The 18,945-nt window shown below is 45.0% G+C and overlaps 1 protein-coding gene across 7 annotated transcripts in view; it reads left to right on the top strand.

The window, feature by feature from the left end:
• Positions 1–18,945, top strand: part of NEXN (nexilin F-actin binding protein) — a 382,609-nt gene that overhangs the window by 327,589 nt on the left and 36,075 nt on the right. For all 7 annotated transcript variants that reach the window (XM_078645115.1, XM_078645157.1, XM_078645108.1 and 4 more), the window contains one exon: positions 1,821–2,045. In XM_078645115.1, the coding sequence (XP_078501241.1) occupies positions 1,821–2,045 (225 nt within the window). The remainder of the gene's footprint in view (positions 1–1,820; positions 2,046–18,945) is intronic.

Here is an 18,945-nt window from a genome sequence, read left to right as displayed (position 1 = left end):
TCTTCGCGACCGAGAATGGACCTGTTTGCACCTATATTGCACCGCTTGCAGTGGATATCAGCACGGACTGCCGACAGCCAGTCTCTTTGCACTGCAGCATCCACCACTCGCGAGGAACCGCCAATGAGAAGCACCAGCCTGTCTGTCCACGACAACCCGGCGTGCTCGTTGTTTCACGCCAATAACTGCCCGCTAATGGTCTCCTTGCTCCCTGAGACCCTCTCCAATGCAAACAGGACTCTTGGCACAAAACATGAGAAGGTAAAACTTAAGTAGAAATAATCTGGGACTGGGACCTATGCTCTACTGCAGTCAGCCTGAACTTTTGACTTTGACCCAGTCCAGTGTGACCAGATAGCCACGGTTGGCGCTTTAGGTTTAGGTGCTATTTTTCACTGTATTCTTTAACTATTGATATCCGCCATACTACAGATTGGATTTTTGTCATTTTGGTTTTGTTTTACTTAGTAAATTCTGCTCTATTTTTGTAACCTGGTGTGGGATTTATTTGTGTGATGTTTTACTGTCTGGGGTGTTGCACAAATAGTTTATACATTGCCTCTAAGCTAAGCTACCAGGGGATTGAGCACAGGTTAATTTGGAGTCTGCTTGTGCCTTACCCTGACAAGGATTGTGAATGCTGCTTGACCAGGGCTCACACCCTACTAAACCAGTAACCCAATTAATTACATGCACACTATTCATACACACACACTCAACATAAACCGAGGATGCCAGTGCAAGGTTCTGGGAATGCACATAACAATGGACCATTACATATGATAGGTCTGTGGGCCACACTATTAATAACACAGGTCTGGTCACATCATCAGTCTCAAAATCATGGTATGCTGCAAGCACTGCTTTATGTGCTATACCCATGACAGGGACAGTAGTTCTCTATCAATTTAAAGGGCATGCTTAGTGTGCCCCCCAGGTCACAAAAGGTTGCATAGTCAAAGACAGGCCTTGGCCCCTGTGCACATGTTAGATTAGCATGTTGCTAGGGCCGAAATAAAAGTCAGGATACCAGATATACATGCAGTCTGACAATCAAGAGCAGGGTAGCATGTCTGTATTCCATGCAGGGACATTCCCAACCTAATAGCTGTACCAGATCTGACTACCCAGACCCTTACTCTATTGTTGGAGAAGTCCAGTCAGCAAAACCAGGGTAATGCCCATCTGCATTCCCATGATTCATTCTGGCTTTGTACTCCACTGTGAAATCTCGGCCTTGCATCCAGATAGACCTCAACAATTTGGGATTCTCCCCCCTTTATTGCCATCAACCACTTAAATGGTAATCTCTCTGGACCATAAACGTTGTACCAAACAGGCAATATCATTTACCTTTGAATTTTCTTCTGTTATGTCACAGCCCTACTTTGTAGGGAGATACGTCTCAAATTAATGAAGTTTCATGAAGGTTTTCAATGCATAGAATGCTGGACGCTTTTTTGCTTGGAATTGATTCTGGTTATGAACCACCTTCTATCTTTACAAATAGCCCCACTAGACGCTGGCTACATATTGCACAGCTCACAGATTCTGCCAATGCACACTTCATCTGTGCAGTTGGAAAAGGTGTGTTATTTAGTTTTCGAAGCAGTCAAGATTTTCATGAGTGCTGTGTAAACTCACAGCAGCTAATGAAGAGTGGCATGCTTTCCATTTTTAAGACTCAACCTATCCTTCATGACGTAGGAAAAATACACCAGAAAAATTGTAGTTTGTCATACAGCATCACCGTATGCACCAGTGAGGTAATCAACTGTGTTGTTTGCTTTATTACTTGTTTATTCTTTGATTTCTTTAAGGAGGAGGAAGTGAATGAAAGCTACGAAATAATGAGCAGAGAATATGAGGAATTAATAAAGTTAAAAAGAACAGGTTCCATTCAAGCAAAGAACCTGAAAAGCAAATTTGAAAAAATTGGCGAATTGTCAGAAGAAGAAATTCAGAAAAAAATTGAAGAAGAACGAGCAAGAAGAAAAGCAATTGACATTGAAATAAGGGAAAGGGAAGCAGAACACTTCCAAGAGGTAAGAACCTTTCTCTGTGTCTGCATGAAAAGATGACTTATTGAATTTTGCCCCTGTAGACCTGTGGCAAATATGTCATTTCTTTTCATTGATCTATTTAACATTGACAAAAAGTGCTCTTAAACATACTAAATTCTCAAATTATTGGAGTTTATTTATTTAAGGAGAAAACACTTAGGGGCTCATTTATGAGAAACTCATGCTGTACAGAGCAGTGCAGTGGGGCAACAGGGTCAGCGCTGATTTGCATATCGCCATTGTCTAACCCAGGGTGGTGTGGAGTGGAAAAACGATGGATTTGGGCCCAGATCTTTTGACTGGGGTGAATGTGTGACATTGATCCACATTCTGTCCATCATTGTTGTGTTTGCAGTTACCGCTCTAAGTGTACTGGGGATGCTCAGACGTGAGTCCCAGACACTCCACACCACTGGAATCAAGCTAGCCGGGCTGATGAGAGGTGTTACCTCGAAACCGGGCCGGTCCTCGGATGCTTGTTTCCGTTCTGGGAAGGACATGGCTTTTGTAGTTCGGACTGGACTGTTCCCATGGGGCAACAGGGTCAGCGCTGATTTGCATATCGCCATTGTCTAACCCAGGGTGGTGTGGAGTGGAAAAACGATGGATTTGGGCCCAGATCTTTTGACTGGGGTGAATGTGTGACATTGATCCACATTCTGTCCATCATTGTTGTGTTTGCAGTTACCGCTCTAAGTGTACTGGGGATGCTCAGACGTGAGTCCCAGACACTCCACACCACTGGAATCAAGCTAGCCGGGCTGATGAGAGGTGTTACCTCGAAACCGGGCCGGTCCTCGGATGCTTGTTTCCGTTCTGGGAAGGACATGGCTTTTGTAGTTCGGACTGGACTGTTCCCATGGGGCAACAGGGTCAGCGCTGATTTGCATATCGCCATTGTCTAACCCAGGGTGGTGTGGAGTGGAAAAACGATGGATTTGGGCCCAGATCTTTTGACTGGGGTGAATGTGTGACATTGATCCACATTCTGTCCATCATTGTTGTGTTTGCAGTTACCGCTCTAAGTGTACTGGGGATGCTCAGACGTGAGTCCCAGACACTCCACACCACTGGAATCAAGCTAGCCGGGCTGATGAGAGGTGTTACCTCGAAACCGGGCCGGTCCTCGGATGCTTGTTTCCGTTCTGGGAAGGACATGGCTTTTGTAGTTCGGACTGGACTGTTCCCATGGGGCAACAGGGTCAGCGCTGATTTGCATATCGCCATTGTCTAACCCAGGGTGGTGTGGAGTGGAAAAACGATGGATTTGGGCCCAGATCTTTTGACTGGGGTGAATGTGTGACATTGATCCACATTCTGTCCATCATTGTTGTGTTTGCAGTACAGAGCAGTGCAGCATAGCAAGTCACCTTGCTACACTGCAAAGTGTGTCAGGGAAAGGGCAGGAATGTGCTGTATTTAAGGCAATACAGTGCACTCTTGTCTTTTTCCATACATTGCCACCCTTTTGGCAGCCTAGCACCAACGCAGGCACCCTTGCACCATTTTGCAAACCTGGAAGGTATATCCCTCTTTCTATGTGGGCTGATTCAGAATGCAGCACACAAAGAAAGAGGAAGAAAGGAGGAGAAATAGAGATATTTCTCCTTGTTATGCCTCATCTGGGAAGACATAACTTTTTAACGCATTCCCAGGTTTACCAGTACAGGTAAATCTGGGAATGCGTAAAAAAACACGGGAGTTGAATGGGAAGACCCACGCCCTTCCCAGGGCAGAATAACGCAATGCAGTGATTTGCACTGCATATAGTTACTCCTGATTTATGAAGTCGGTCTGGGCCACGCATAGTGGCTTTGCGTGGCTTCAAAAACCTTACTCAATGTTTGCATTGCGCATGTACCACAATGCGTGGTGCAAATGCGATGCAAATCTCCTCATAAACATGTCTCTTAGGTTCCTTGGTCTGGGCTCCTCCCCACTGGAAGCTAGAGTTAAGGTGGCTTTGAACCAGTATAAAACGTTAGTGCAAACAACAAAAGTCAACTTTTTTGTCAGAAAGATTCTTTTTGCTTGCACTGCTTCAAAGGTTTTCTCTACTGTACGTTACTGATTCTTCTTGTTCCACTCAGACATTTTATCATACGCAAAGTGGTATGCGATAATCTCTCGAAATTTTTATCTGAAAAAATTCATAAGATTTATGATAGTTTTGAACCTTCGTTAAGAAGTGTAGTTAGCACAAAGCAGCACTGTGTGGATCCAGATTTTGTGACTCCTTGTCTCTTAACATTGCTTGTTAATTTGTTAATTCTGGGTGATCTTACAGAGTTGGCTAAGTCTATTTGTCGGACTCGCCACTCTGCGTCCTCTAGCCATTTGAAAATTAGCAGCAAATTGACAGACACAACCTCTTTTGGAATTGTGTAACAAGTCGATTTTTTGATGTACTGGAGTTCTGGAAGAAGACCATGGTTGTTCCCTTGTTAAAAAAAAACACAGTTGCTGACACTGCCTTGAATAATTACTGGTCTATTTCTTTCTTACCATATCCCGTAAAAATCTTGGAAAAAACTATGAACAAGCAGTTTTCCTGTTTTTTGGAGTTAAACAAGAATCTAGACGAGGCTTAACCTGACTTTTGTCCAATTCATGGGAGGGAAACTGCTTTAGTGTCCATCCTTGATATTCTCAACTGCTGGCCGACAAAGGCCTTGGTATTACTATACTTCTCTACTTACTGCGTTCAACACAGTTTCCCATGACAAGCTGCTCTTCAGGTTGACTGAGGCCAGCTTTCAGGGATTGGCTTCTCAATGGATCCAATCTTACCTTGGATCCAGATGCCAGGAGGTTCAAATGCTCCCTTTTCGTTCAGAGTTAACATTTTAGAGCAGGGAGTCCTACCGTCCTATTCTGTTTAATATATGTTATGTTATGCTATGAGATTTTGTTGAGCTCACATTTCACCTGAAGGTCTCAAAGAGCTAGCCTGTCACAGGAAACGGTGAAGGAGGAGGAGAGAAGAGCAGACTGAAAGAAAAGAAAAAAGAAAACTCGGAACAGCCAGGTTTTGAGAGCCTTACGGAACTCTGTCCGCTGGCCCAGTTGATTCATTCTTTAAGTGCCAAATTCATGAGTTACGTGGATGACACACAGATATTAATTTCTGTAGACAACTCTGTTCCTGATCCACGTGTGTTAATTCAGGACTACATGTTGAGTCTCCTGTTGGCTAGCAGACAATTCTTGAAAATTGAACGCAGGCAAGACCAAGTGTCTGTGTTTTCTTGGCCATGGATCGCCTCATGTCCTTCCCATGGTTTTTGACCAGCCTCATTGGAAGTTGTGCCAGCTCCATCTGCAGCACTGTGCAACCTGGGCTTTCATTTCGATGGCAAGCTTCCTTGACTAGTCAAGTCAATCGACCCTCTGTCACTTATTTGTCATGTATGCATTTGTTGCTGAAAATGCTCCCTTTTCTGCAGCTACACGCTCAGTTATTAGCGGTTGAGGCAACAATTCTTAGCCCCCGCCCCGGATTGGTACAACCCTTATTTCTCAGCTTTTCCTCTGGGCTGCTTAATCATTTCCATCCACACATTCAGAATGCTGCCAGGAGATTGTCTCTGCAATGACCTTGGTTCTCTTCTGTGTCAGACTCATTGAATACTCTTCATTGACTGCCTATTTCCCTAAGGGTGACTTAAATCTCCGTGCCTTGGACATCTTGCTCTTCATGGCTGGGGTCTCACTATTTGGAAATTAAGTTTAAATATCCTCTCCCAGCTTGTACATTGCTGCTCTCTGGTGCTCATTTGGTCAATGTTCCCACGTAACTCCTCCCACTGAAGACTAGGTGGCAGGGCCTTTTCAGTTAATGTGACTGAGCTTTGGAATCCCCTGACTTACTCTTTGCAAATGTTACAGCAGCTGCTGCCTTTCGAAAACCCACAAAAAACCTGGCTTTTGACACAATAATGCTGACTATTTGATAGCCTTCTTACCTCAGCGCCAAAATGCCATTTCAGTTTGCTGTGTGCTTTATAAGCTACATTAAGAAAAGTATAATGCTTTGTTAGGGTGCGTTAAGTGTTTCATACAATACTGCTTCCTCCTTGTCACCATGTGTTGGTTAGTTTCAAGTCTGTGTCATGGGCCACAGACGCTAAAACAATATAATTGTACATACTCCACAGGAGGCTTAGTATACTGAGTTAGGCAACTACGCTGTGCTCCTCCCTTAGAGCATTCATAAACATTCATAAGCATGCATGCAGTGAAGTGAACTCACTCAGTTACTGCCAAACTTGTGATTATCAGGATTCCCTTTTTAGCCTTAACGTGCTGAGTTGCTCTCATATAGTTTTATAGGATGCAGAATTTGCTTATGGTTGGTAATTGCGCACTTCTTTGGATTTTTTTTTCTTCTTTTCATGCTTTGCTTGTTATACTCTGTGCCAACCTTCTCCTTGATATATAAACCCTTCTATAAACATAAAAATTTATCTCCAACAAAACTCGAGAGATGGAATTGATAAACTATATATTTCTATCACTGTTTGACCAAATTTGTAGCTGTCCACTTTCTCATTGGTTCTATAGAAAAAGAGGCTTTTTCCAATGTAGAATGGTCTTGAATGTTCTTTGTTGAGAGACTTGAAACATAAAGCACCTTTCAGATTTGTCAAACAGATACTAGCTGAATGAAGTTGAAATGGACAAGCTGCGTATACCTAAGTGGCAAAATAACTGAGCTATGTTCAATGCGGACAACCCCTTATCAAGCTCTCAGGATCTAGGACAACACCCTACTCCTACACAGAAAGTCATAGAGCTAGGGCTTTGGTTCAACCTAGTGATATAATTTTCACAATAAATCACAGCAGTCCCAGAAATCACCAGCTGATGAGAAGGGTCTTGCTCCTGCAACTACTGCACAGACTCTAAATTACCATAGCCTTAGTTCTCCTACTGCCTGACCTTTGCAGTTCAGTCATTGTCAGTATCCCGAAAATAGAATTTCAAAGGCTATTGCAATTATATTACCAAGTGACCAGCTCTCTTTAAGAACTGATAGCTATCTCTATACATACTCATCTCTCTGAAAGCTGACCAATAGCTGCCTCTGGAGAAAAGGATCACCTTCAAAAATATTGTGCACTATCTAACAATGGTTTTGGGTCAGAATACCTGAAATCAGCAATCCTCTTCAAACACCTGCATCACTCCTAGATTGACTCCAGTAAGACTAATGTCCTAAACCAGGTGAAGTAGTAAAAAACATGAGGACAGCAACAAACAAGTTACTTACCGTTGGAAACATTCTTTTTAGTGGGTACTTCATCTTGTGAATATTCACCAGGAGTCAGACTAGATATGGAAACTTATTGAGCAGTGCTCCTGTGCATTGTTGGGTGGCATTGTGCGGTTCCGCGCTGATGTTGTTGTGCTCCAGAAGTGACCTTCAAAATCGCATATCAGCACCACCTGTTCACGATAACGTCAGTTGCTTTCTAAGGCTTATCTGCACCCTCAGACACAACCCTTATCAGGAGATTGGCTTCACCAGTGTGCAGATCTCTAGGTTGTGGCTTTTTACATGGGAAATTAGTATTTTCAACACAATCGTGTGGTGGTAGGGTCGGTGGGGATCTGTGATTACATAGAGTATCCACCCAGAAAGATCATTACCAAAAGTGAGTAACCTGTTCTTCTGATGGAAACTTCTAACTGCATATTCCTCATCTTGTGAATAGATACCATAGCGGTACCTCCCAGGGTAGTGGGTCCGTGAACTGGCTCAGAAAAAAAGTCCTGCAGGACCAAGTTGCCATATTGCTCCTCTCAACGCACCTGACTAGCCAAACAGTAGTGCTTCCTAAATGTGTGTACCAACGCCCACATAGCAGCCTGACAAATGTCCAAGACAGACACTAAGCGTGCCAATGGAGTGGTAGCAGGTTTGGCCCCGGTGGAATGAGCCTATAATCCTTCTGGGACCGGATTTTTAGTCTTTGCATAGCAGATCTTTATGCAGAGGACAATCCATCATTAAATGGTCTGATTTAGCACAGTGATGCCAACATATAAAACCCTAAAACCTCAACCATAGCTGTTGGAACATTTTTCAAAAAAACTTAACTTGATGTTATTGAGGCTCAGAGTCTACACATCTAAAGATCTAACCCCAAAATGGAAACAGACTTGGCCAACCCTGGAATGCTGCCTTTGTGGTCACAGGAATGAATCATTCCTTCACATACTTTGTACTTGTCCGGCACTTTTACCCCTTTGGAAATTATTATTACGGCCAATTCTGAAGCAAGAACAAATAAGAACGTGCAGATCCGCCATCATAAAATCATCAGAAGGATCAACAGTCCAGTTGGCATGCAAGGCTGTGAAGTTTCACAGTCTAGCAGGAAAGGAGTTAGGAAAAGGAGATAGATGAATTTAGCCGGCGGATCTGGCGCCTTTTGTTCTCCAGCTCATTCTAGAAAAAGTGGAGAAATTGCAACATGACATGTAATATAGGTGCTTCCAATTAACAACTCAGCTGGTGCCACATAAAGACAGCAATATTACAGGTCAAGAGGACTCCACCGAACAGAAAAAGATATGCAAAGAGGCGAATCCTACAAATAGATAGCCTTTAGCATAATAGACCTATGAAAAAAACACAGATCCCATACAGACACAGGCTACTATGGTACAGGGATCTCCTCCTGACTGGGCAGACTTTGACAGTCAACAAGTACATTGCACCAGCCCTTAACTCTTTATTTATGTGATGGCATAATTGCTACTTGTTGGCTTGGCTATGTTGTCTGACTGTGTGCGGTGGGCTTAAGTTTTATACACTATATCTTATCCACTGACCTCTAATGCTCACAAAAAGTTATAGGAAGCTGCTGCACTATTCCGTTTTAGATTTTACATTAATAACATTGCAATGCAATATTTGTATAAATATTCAAAGATTTTTACCTTTCTGGTTGTATCAATATTGAATTCTGCTTTTATTATTTTAAATGAAATCGAATAAAGCATATTTTCAGACACTGCCAGGTTCTTCTTTGCTCTGGAAAACCCTACAACCAACAATGTTCTTCGGTGTGATCAATGCAAAGGCTTAGTGTCCTATTAGGTTCTAAATGATGGCGTATCTTGTACAAATTAGAGGGATGAGGTAGAGCAAAGAATGCCAGACAGTTGATAGCTTGCATAACATAAAAGGAAGTGACCACGTTCAATAGAAAATGAAGTTTAGGTCCTCAGTACTAACTTATCCGGTAAGAAAGTTGTAAAAGGTTGGTTGACAGAAAGAGCCTGGAGCTTGCCCACATGCCTAGCTGATGTTATGGCAATGAGAAAGACCGTCTTCAATGTCAGAAGTCTCAATTGGCAACAGTGCAGTGACTCAAAAAGGTGCACATCAAAAAGTGAGGACTATATTCAAGGACCACTGTGGCTTCACAAAGGGTTTACGAACAAATACATTTGGCAAACTTTTTAAAAAATCTCATCACAACAGATGATAGAAATAAAAGGGCTGATCTGGCAACTGCAAACGGTCAGAGAGAGACACCAAGTAGCCCTCTTCAGTGCCCAAAGCAAGCCCTTGCTGGGACACGGACAGAATAAAAAACAAACCCTTAGACAACTTCACTTGTAATGGGTCACATTGTCAATTGCTGCACTTATTTCTTGAAAGGATGCCTCACTGCTAGGATGACATCAACTGCCTCGGGGGGAAGGTCGAAGGAAGTCAACCGCTGCTGCTTAGCCTCCAAGAATGGAGATGAAAATTGTGCAGGCCCAGGTGCACTACCCTGCAGATGCTACAGAAGATCCTCCTGAAGCAGCAGCTTGATTGAAGGAAAGATGCTTATACCTAGAAGTTGTAGTACCACACTCTCCTGGCCTAATCAGGTGCAGCTAGGATGACTTGGGCCCGGTCATTACTGATCTTCTTTGGAACTTGGGGATTGCATACAAGTGTCCCCGGTTCCACTTGCGATGAAATGCATCTCTTTGAGAGAACTGCTTTCGAAACTCCAACGCACAAAAGTACCGACATTTCGTATTCTGAGCAGTGGTGAAAAAATCAAGCCAGTGTTCTCCCCGTTGCTGTAAGACACCCTTCTCCACCTTTGAGTGCAACTGCCATTCGTAATCCGCTAAGTGTCAATGGCTGCGTTCGTCAGCATTGGTGTTTGAAGATTCCTCGAGGTGATTTACCTCCAGAGAAATTCCATGGCAGTACAACCACTATCAGAGGCACACAGCAGCCTGTCATAGGGCTCAAAACCCCGCCATGCAGTGGTGTTTTCCATGAGGACTTGCAGCAGCCTTCTTGATTGTGGGCAGGAAGGCCATTACTACCAAGTGACTAGCCCTCAACTCCAACAAGTTGATATGGAGTTGAGTCTCCGCAGGAGACCAGAGACCTCTGATCTCCTCATCTGCCAGATGGCCTCCATAGCCCGGCAGTGATGCATCAGTGACCAACATCAGATTTGGATGGAGTAAGAAGAGGGGTCTGCCTCTGACCCAATCGTGGTCCAGTAGCCACCACTGCAGATCTTTTGCAGTCTCCTCCAAAATCTGGATATAATCTGAAAGATTCTCCATATGTTGGGTCCTCAGTCAAAGTCCGACATAGTAACTTAATCAGCACAAGCCCCGAAAAGGGGCCAGATGTCCCCTCCACCTCCCATAAATATAATAGCTATAGAAAATTCCTTTAAATATTCATATATCTGGAAATATACAGATATAGGATCTTAGTAAGATACACAAAGGGTATCTTACTAAGTGGAGAAGTGTGGCTCACTGGTTAGAAGAGGCAGACCCGGACGCTGAGATCAGACCCAGGACCAGGGTTCAATTCCCGACGCGGCAGGGTCTTGAGCCCAAATGTCCACGGACTCGGTAATTCTCGCTTCGGTGCCTACTCAAATCACGGGTTCACACTCTGCAACTCTGGGCAATAGCTTGCTTAATCTCCACTACGGCCCCCCGCGGCGGGATGCCTGGCTTTCACCTTGGGGATACCCTGTAGGGGCTATCTCACAGGGAAAAACCAGGACAGGTTCCCAATGCAAAGCGCTTTGAGACCTGGCGGTGATATTGCGCTATATAAAAACCTATCCATACTTTCTTACTATACACATATATCCCCTTGGAAAAAAGAGAAGAGCACAAGAGGATGTACTCTACCTCAAGGGAAGATATACAATAACATGGAAGAATGACAGGAATAACCGCACGAAGAACCGATATTACAACATAGCAATTGGAGAGTACAGTGCATAGAAAAAAAACTATGTCCACCATGAAGGGAAGAGAAGGGTGCATTGTAACCACCATAAAAGGAGGTAACATAATAAGGAGAAAAGGGGTAGGGGAGCAACAGAAGGAAACCATCACAGCACAATGCAGTGCCGGACCTCAAGTGCATTTGAACTTCATCACAATGTTGCGAAAAGAAGCAACTAGGTTACGTAAAAGATGTCTCCAGACCCCAGAAGGAATAGATGAATTAGTAGCAATGAATTAGTAAGGAAGAAAGTAACAGGTATGTAATACAAGGTAGTCAAGAGATACCTAACCATGCCACATATAGTCAAAAAGGGACCATATCGAAAAAAATCATGTCTCAATTATCTGCAATAGAGGCAGGAGGGGAATATCCCCGAAGGATGAGAGCCTGAATAAGAATGGAGAAGAAGAAGAAAAAGTAACCAGTGGCAGAACCAGGAGGCCAGCACCTCTACGCTGATGGGCACAGGACCATCATAGCCGAATAAAATCCTAATGGAGGAATTAACACACCCGAAAGAGGAAAGCAAGACTAGCAATGCAAAGTGTCCCACTACACCAAGGCGAAAGCACGCAAAGAGCAGTCGCCTGAGTGAATAATAGTGACAAAACCAACAAAGCTACATAGAAAAGCCAATGGAGGAACTAATGCTCCTGAAAGGGGAGCAGAAGATAAATGCATAGCGTTGTATCACTCCAGGCAAAAGCGCATGCAAATGTAGTGTAAGGTTACAGCTCAGACATGTGGCAACCAGGATAATGGAATTGCAACACAACTAAAGAGTGTTCCGATCTACAATTTAGAACCCCAGAAACAGGAGGGGGTCGTCAAAGCCCCTATAGGCAGCAGGTAACGTGCAATCTACAAATAAGTTGCCTGTAGGCCGTACCACTGAAGTACGGATGTGGGACAGTGTCAATGTGCAAGAGGAATTGCAACACAGAAGACGATTGTGTTATATTCTGTATATTTAAGTTGTTATGTAACCTGTATTCCTGCCTCTTTACTCATACTATATTCTGAACAGAGCTTTGCTCATACAGCATTCTGCACTGCTTGTCAGTTGTAACCTGGATACTGCTGTATTAGGACTTGATGCTGTGCTGATCAATAAATACCTTTAAAAGCCAACCTATTACTGGATTATTACAATTGTGTGTGAACAAATGCACTAAAGAATGGGATACTATACATAACATACTAGCCTGAGAACAAAAATGCGTGGAACGCATTATGGTATAGCCAATATACATAGGGGTAGAAGATCTCATTAGGCCATATGGATAGAAAGAGACCAATATCCAACAGAGGTACGGTGACAATCGTGTGGGAAGAGTGTGAGGGAAGAGTTCAGAACCATCACCCCAGGAAAGCCAACATGGCTTATACATGAAGATATCTATGAACATGTCAAGCGATGGACAGCTATCCATAAGATATCATTGCAAAATATCCATACCTACATGTAATCCACATCTGAAGAAGCAGAGTAACAACATACATCACGTCTACGCAGGGCGAAAAACCTGTATCCCCATGGAGAGATACAGGGAATAGACACTCATATACAATAGGTGTATGGATATAAACAGAAAGGCTTTGTGAAAGCATACTAGAGATACCTCACCTAGGGTATAGTAGAACTCAACAAGCCGTAAGACAACCCTTATGAATAAAGAAGCTAACCCTCTGCAAACAACCTAGGAGGCAATTCTGCACATAGTACAAGGGCAAGGCTGCACTTAGTAGAGAAAGAAAATATGGCACTAATTGTGCACCACCCTCTTGGAACTTGCAAGTGGGATAACATGGACTTCCTAAAAGGAGTGCAGGGTAACATAAACAGCCAATATGTTACCTCGAAAAGGTGTTGGTGACACCGAACCAAAACAGTCTAAACTAAGATTTGCATCATACCGCTTCCTCCGACACCAAGGACAAGCGCTATTAGACAGAGTCCCATAGCTATGAGACATTCTGCCTAAAACGCAGGCCATATTTACGGATCGTTTGGCTGAATTGGCAGAAGAGAAGAGACCCCGCCCAAATTATCTAACCATCTGGAATGCTTGCCAGGAGCAACCACCGGAAAGACAGAAGGGTCTGCCGATGCAGGAGCAGCCTGTATCACCAAACCCGCAGTAGTGAGATGGCGTAAGAGGCAGTGGGGATCTCCTGGGGCAGGGCGATGCCTGTGACCCATTGCCGGGTTGACATTCTGAACTATGACATGTTGTGTCCAAGTACCCAACAGTATGCTGAAGAGGAACTCGTTGTAGGGGAGAAACGTGACCTCTCCCGTTTCACCTTGGCTGAGAACCTGTAGCAGGGCGTCTGTGGTTTGCTGCACAGAAGGAAATTGGCAATGCAAAATTGTAGCTGTTCTTAGAACCTCTGACAAAGAGGGACTATCCTCCATCACAATGCCCGGAGGAGAGAGCAAGTCTGAGGCTGGAAAAGACTGCAGGCCACTAGCCCCCTCCCCCAGATAAGTCAGCCAGTTTTCTTCCAAAGGTGATGGGTAAGAGTAACAAGTATGGTCTGCCCCCCTTCGTCTTCCCAGCCTAAAAAATAAGGATTTCCCACAGGGTACCCGGCAGAGGTGGAAAGAGATCCAAAGTAGATGGTTCCACCATGGGCGACACCGCTGATGCCATACCTGACGCCGTCTGGCGCTGTTGTGGCGTCGACTCGATGTCGGAAATGGCAATGGGGTCCACATTCAGCGGCGCAGACGAAATCGCAGAAGGTATAGGCACCGACGCCGAAGGTGTGAATAAGGGATTCAGGGGACCCCGCTGTCGCCCAGGCCGAAGCCGTCAGCAAGGAGACAGCCTGGGTACTTCCTACCTGTTTGGGGTTGGAAACCACAGCAGAAGGATTCAAGGGATCAAAAACCTGCTGAAGAGAAAGAAAACATTTTTTCATCTGCCTCAAGCTTGCCCTGGTTCTAGGGTACTCGGGGAGGCACAGAGTCGCTTGAGAGGCCTCTGCAACCAAAAGATGCGGGACAATGTCAAACTTACATTTGGAGAGCTGGGTTTTCATTTCTGCGCCTTGTGGGAGGGCAAAGGCTCCTTGTCTGAGCAACTTCTTGACTGGTCCCGGAGAAGACAAACGGCACCGTGTCTCATCCAAAGGCTGTTTTGGGGAACACGAAAGATGCCATGATTCATCCGACACCAGCACATTGTGCTAACAGTTGTGTGCGACATGTAGGTCAAAACGTCAAATTCCTGCAGGGTCGAATAAGCTCTTCATCCTTCTATTACTCATACATTCCATTCCATTCAATTGAGCACCAGCAACACCAGTTATTTAAAGCATTATCAAAAGGAAAGTTTGTGGAAGCTAGTGCTGTATAAGAATATATTATTATGTTACTGTGATACCATATAAAGCAAAACAGTTTTAAGAGTCTTTTTATCGGAGGTTAGTTCTGTCATCATTAACTACACTACCAGAGTACCCGTTGCTTTAACAAGCTGCCTTATATAGCGAGAACAATTTCCTGGTAGTCTCAACCTAACATTCTACAATTACATTTTTATCCTTCTAGCTCATTTAAAATCAGTTTTGTCTCCGATTGTGCTGTGACTTCTAGGAGAAAGTACAGCCCATAGCTTTATATTTCAAGTTTTCACCCACTTCAATATTTTAGCTGAGTGGTGCTGAACTAATTTTCAGAGTGGGTGTACTGCCATCAATGTTGATCACCCACGTCATGGGGATTGTGAGAAATACAAGCATCACACAAATAACAACTATAGCAAATGAGCCATTTCGCAGGAGAGTGATAAGGATGCAGCATGTAGCAGGTGGTTCATTTGCGAGCACACTGTCACAAATATATTGTGGTAGTGCACTGTCATTTTTGGACAGCACATTTTTCATTGCAATGGCCACTAAATTTGCACTAAAAGGTTTTCATATGTGTGCCCCTTTGATTTGCATACGCTTACCTCAAAGTTTAAACTTCATAATTGCATTTCACATGTGAATTGTCAACTAAGGTCATATGAAATCCCAATCTAAAAAATAATCAGAACAAGGCTGAATGATCAATGACATTTTTAAGCAAAATTTAGCCTTTTATCAAAAATAGGTATTTCCAATCCAGGCGGAGATTCACGGTAGTAGCTAGTACCCCGTCAAATTATTCAAGACCTGATTGATTTTAAAGGCTCTGTTATTTAAATAACTTGAACCACTTAATATATTGTCTAAAACTAGGTAGCACACCTGTACACGCCACTAAATCCATCATATCTAGTAAGTCCACAGGTCAGCAATAGTTTTAAAGAAAGCTACTCAAAATCTATTTGTTATAGTGTTTAGTTACACCTCTAAAATGAAATCCTCTGTAGTGTCGGCCCTATGACGCAACAGGTGCGACACGGGACCACCCACTGCCCGAGGGGAGTTTGTGTTGGAGCCCTGGGTTTTGTCCTAGAGTGCCGTGGTCCCACGACCACATGATGTCCTTAATAAAAGGGAGCCCGTGAGACGTGACGTCAGAGGACGCTCAGAGGCCATAGCTCCGAAAAACCCACCCAGAGTCCGAGTGTAATTATTGCAGTGCAGCCTGCCGCCGCCTGACCTCGCGGCTCGGAGAGCTCGACTAGTGTTCAGTGCGAGACTCACGCCCAGAACACAACATTGGTGATGAGTGTGTGGGCACGTTATCACCCTCTTCCCTTCGTGGTGGCTGCGAGTGCTACGACGACGCATGCGGGGCTCGTGCCACGGAGTACAGCGGGAGGCAGAAAGACTCTGCAGCACATGTCTGGCCCAGATACCGTGTCCCAAAAGAGCATCAGCATTGTCCCTGCACAAGTGCCACCTAAAGAGCAGCATCGAGGAGGTGCACCTTTAACAGGAACAGTTCAGTTGAGGGAGATGACGCGGCAGCCTTGAGCTCTAACAGCGCATGAGAAACCACCCGTGCCACAGCGCTACTTTGTGCCACAGACTAAGCAGTTACGATGCCAGAGCCGCGGTTGTCGGTAAAGTCACAGGAGCATGGCGAGTGCCAGTGATTACATCTGACTACCTACAGTACAGTGGTGCATGCCCCATGGTGAACTTCCGGGAGGAGCACAAGGTGCACTGAAGGTGCAGGATGACCACAATACCCCCGAAAGAGCCATTCCTGGTAGAGGGGCCACCTTCTGCTCAGGCTCCAAGATGGAAGGAATGGGCAGAGCGACTAATCTGGTTCTTTGAAGCCACCAAAGTGAATAATGAACTTAAGAGAGCTATGCTGTTGCATCTAGGCGGTAAATACATCTACAGGATTGCCAAGTCATTACATGAACCAGCCCCCAAAACACATCTCACACTAATTGCCGCCCTTTCAGTGTACGTTGAGCAAATGGCAAACCAAGATTACAAATGTTTTGTCTTCCGCCAAGTGCGCCAACAGATGGACGAGTCCATCAACATGTTCCACGCTCAGCTGAAGGACTTAGCAAGCAGGTGTGGATTTCATGATGAAGGTGAGGAGATAAAGGATAAAAAAATACAAGGATGCGCCTCGGCCAAATTTCGAGAAAGAATACTAGAGGAGTCGGGTAAACCCTTGGCTGATATCCTAACACTCGGCCAAACAAAAGAACTGTCCCGGGCCAGAGCAGTCCACATGTAGGCTACACTACAAATTCCAATGAAGGTGGAGCCGGTCAATGCGGTGGTTCCCTGCCCAGTGGCCAGACCAAGCAGAAGGGTCAACGTGAACCCCCGGAGATGTGGATATTGTGGCGGAGATCCTCATGGATCGACAGAATGTCCTGCGCGTGGAAAGAGGGCTATAGGATGCAGTAAAATTAATAATTTTGAACGGGTGTGCCGGTCCCCCAATACTCGAGGGCCTAGACCCACTGTCAACTTGATCCCTGAAGCACAGAGTGGGAACAGTGACATGGATTATGATGAAGAACACACTGTTCATACATGATAGGAGAGCCTCACGTAGACTTCCACAGTGCCAGGTGTGAGTTGGAGACAACAACATCACGGCTGTTGTTGACACTGGGACAACCATTAACATCATGTCCGCAGAAGTGTACGAGACACTGGAACACTCTCCCTCGCTGAATTCTTTGACCAGTAAGGTTTTTGTGTGTGGACAAGATCAGCCGCTGACCATGAGAGGAAAATTCAAGACTACCATCTCATACGGTTCCAACTCCATCAGATCGCAAAAATACATTTGTCGGATAGGCATGGCATGCTGCTGGGGTGCAGAGGGGCGGAAGATTTGGAGATTGTCACCTTCTCCTTTGGAATTCACCACAATATGGTCCAGCACATTCTAGCCGAGTTCCCGCCGGTCTTTGAGGGGCTCGGGCAGCAAAAAGGGAAAGAAGTACATTTGCACATCGACTCCATGGTCAAGCCAGTAGCCCTATGCCATAGACGCATTGCATTCCATCTCTGGCCGCTGGTCGAAAAAGAACTGGCGAAACTAGAAGCTGCCGGAATTATTCAGAAGGTAACGGGACCCACACCGTGGGTGTCTCCATCGTTTTCACACGCAAGCCTTCGCAGCCGGGAGAGGTGCGGATTCGAGAATGCCCAACGCATCTATAAAGAGGGACTGACACCTCACTTCAACAATCGATTATCTCATTGGGGAGCTCAGCGGAGCGTGCTGGTTCTCGAAGCTTGATCTCCGATACCATCAGCTAGTACTAGATGAGGAGTTGCGATACATCAGTACATTCTCCACCCATGTAGGCCTTAGGAGATACACCCTTCTCAGCTTTGGGCTGTTGAGCACGGCTGAGGTGTTTCAGAATGTGAGCCAGGAACTGCTGATGGACCTGCTCGGAGTAGTAAACGTCAGCGATGACATTCTCATCTACGCCAAAACCATCACAGAGCATAACACCAGATTGACTCAAGTACTACAGAGAATCCAGGACTCCAGCCTCACTTTGCACTGCAAGAAATATGAGTTCCTTAAACAGCAATAAAAATCTTTGGTTATGTATTCTTAGCCTCAGGTATCACCCTGGACCCCGACAAGGTACGAGATATCAATATGGCACCCTCACCCACTACCGTCACCGAGGTGAGGAGTTTCCTCGGCATGGCCAACTACAGTGGCTTTTTTATCAGAGACCTGACTACCCTCACACAGCCTCTCCAGGAGCTCAGTAAAGGGTCAGTCCCCTGGGCCTGGGGTCCGGAACAAGTAACAGCGTTTCAGGCAACCAAAGACGCTCTATCCTCCAACACCACAATGGCATACTTTGACCCTCGCAAGTTGGCCATGATCGCAGTTGATGCCGGTCCTAAGGGGCTAGGAGCTGTTCTGTCACAGAGAGAAGAATATTGGAGCCCTGTAGCATTTGCCAGTCGGTCTCTGACATACACTGAACAGAGGTACTGATGCCACACACCTTTGTTCTGATCGACGATCACTCGAAATACCCAGAGGTGGAAGTAATACTGTCACTGAGTGCCAGGGAAGTTATTCCCAAGCTAGAGAAAGTGATGGCCCCTCATGGACTGATCCGAGAGTCCATGAGGGGCCATCCGTTCCAGGGGCAAGAGATAGCGAACTACCTGTCCTCTCTTGGCGTTATCCAT

Source organism: Lissotriton helveticus, chromosome 1_1 (genome assembly GCF_964261635.1).
Source record: "Lissotriton helveticus chromosome 1_1, aLisHel1.1, whole genome shotgun sequence".
Classification (NCBI taxonomy): domain Eukaryota; kingdom Metazoa; phylum Chordata; class Amphibia; order Caudata; family Salamandridae; genus Lissotriton; species Lissotriton helveticus.
Note: the sequence above shows the minus strand (reverse complement) of the source record. Positions and strands in the feature narration are given on the sequence as shown.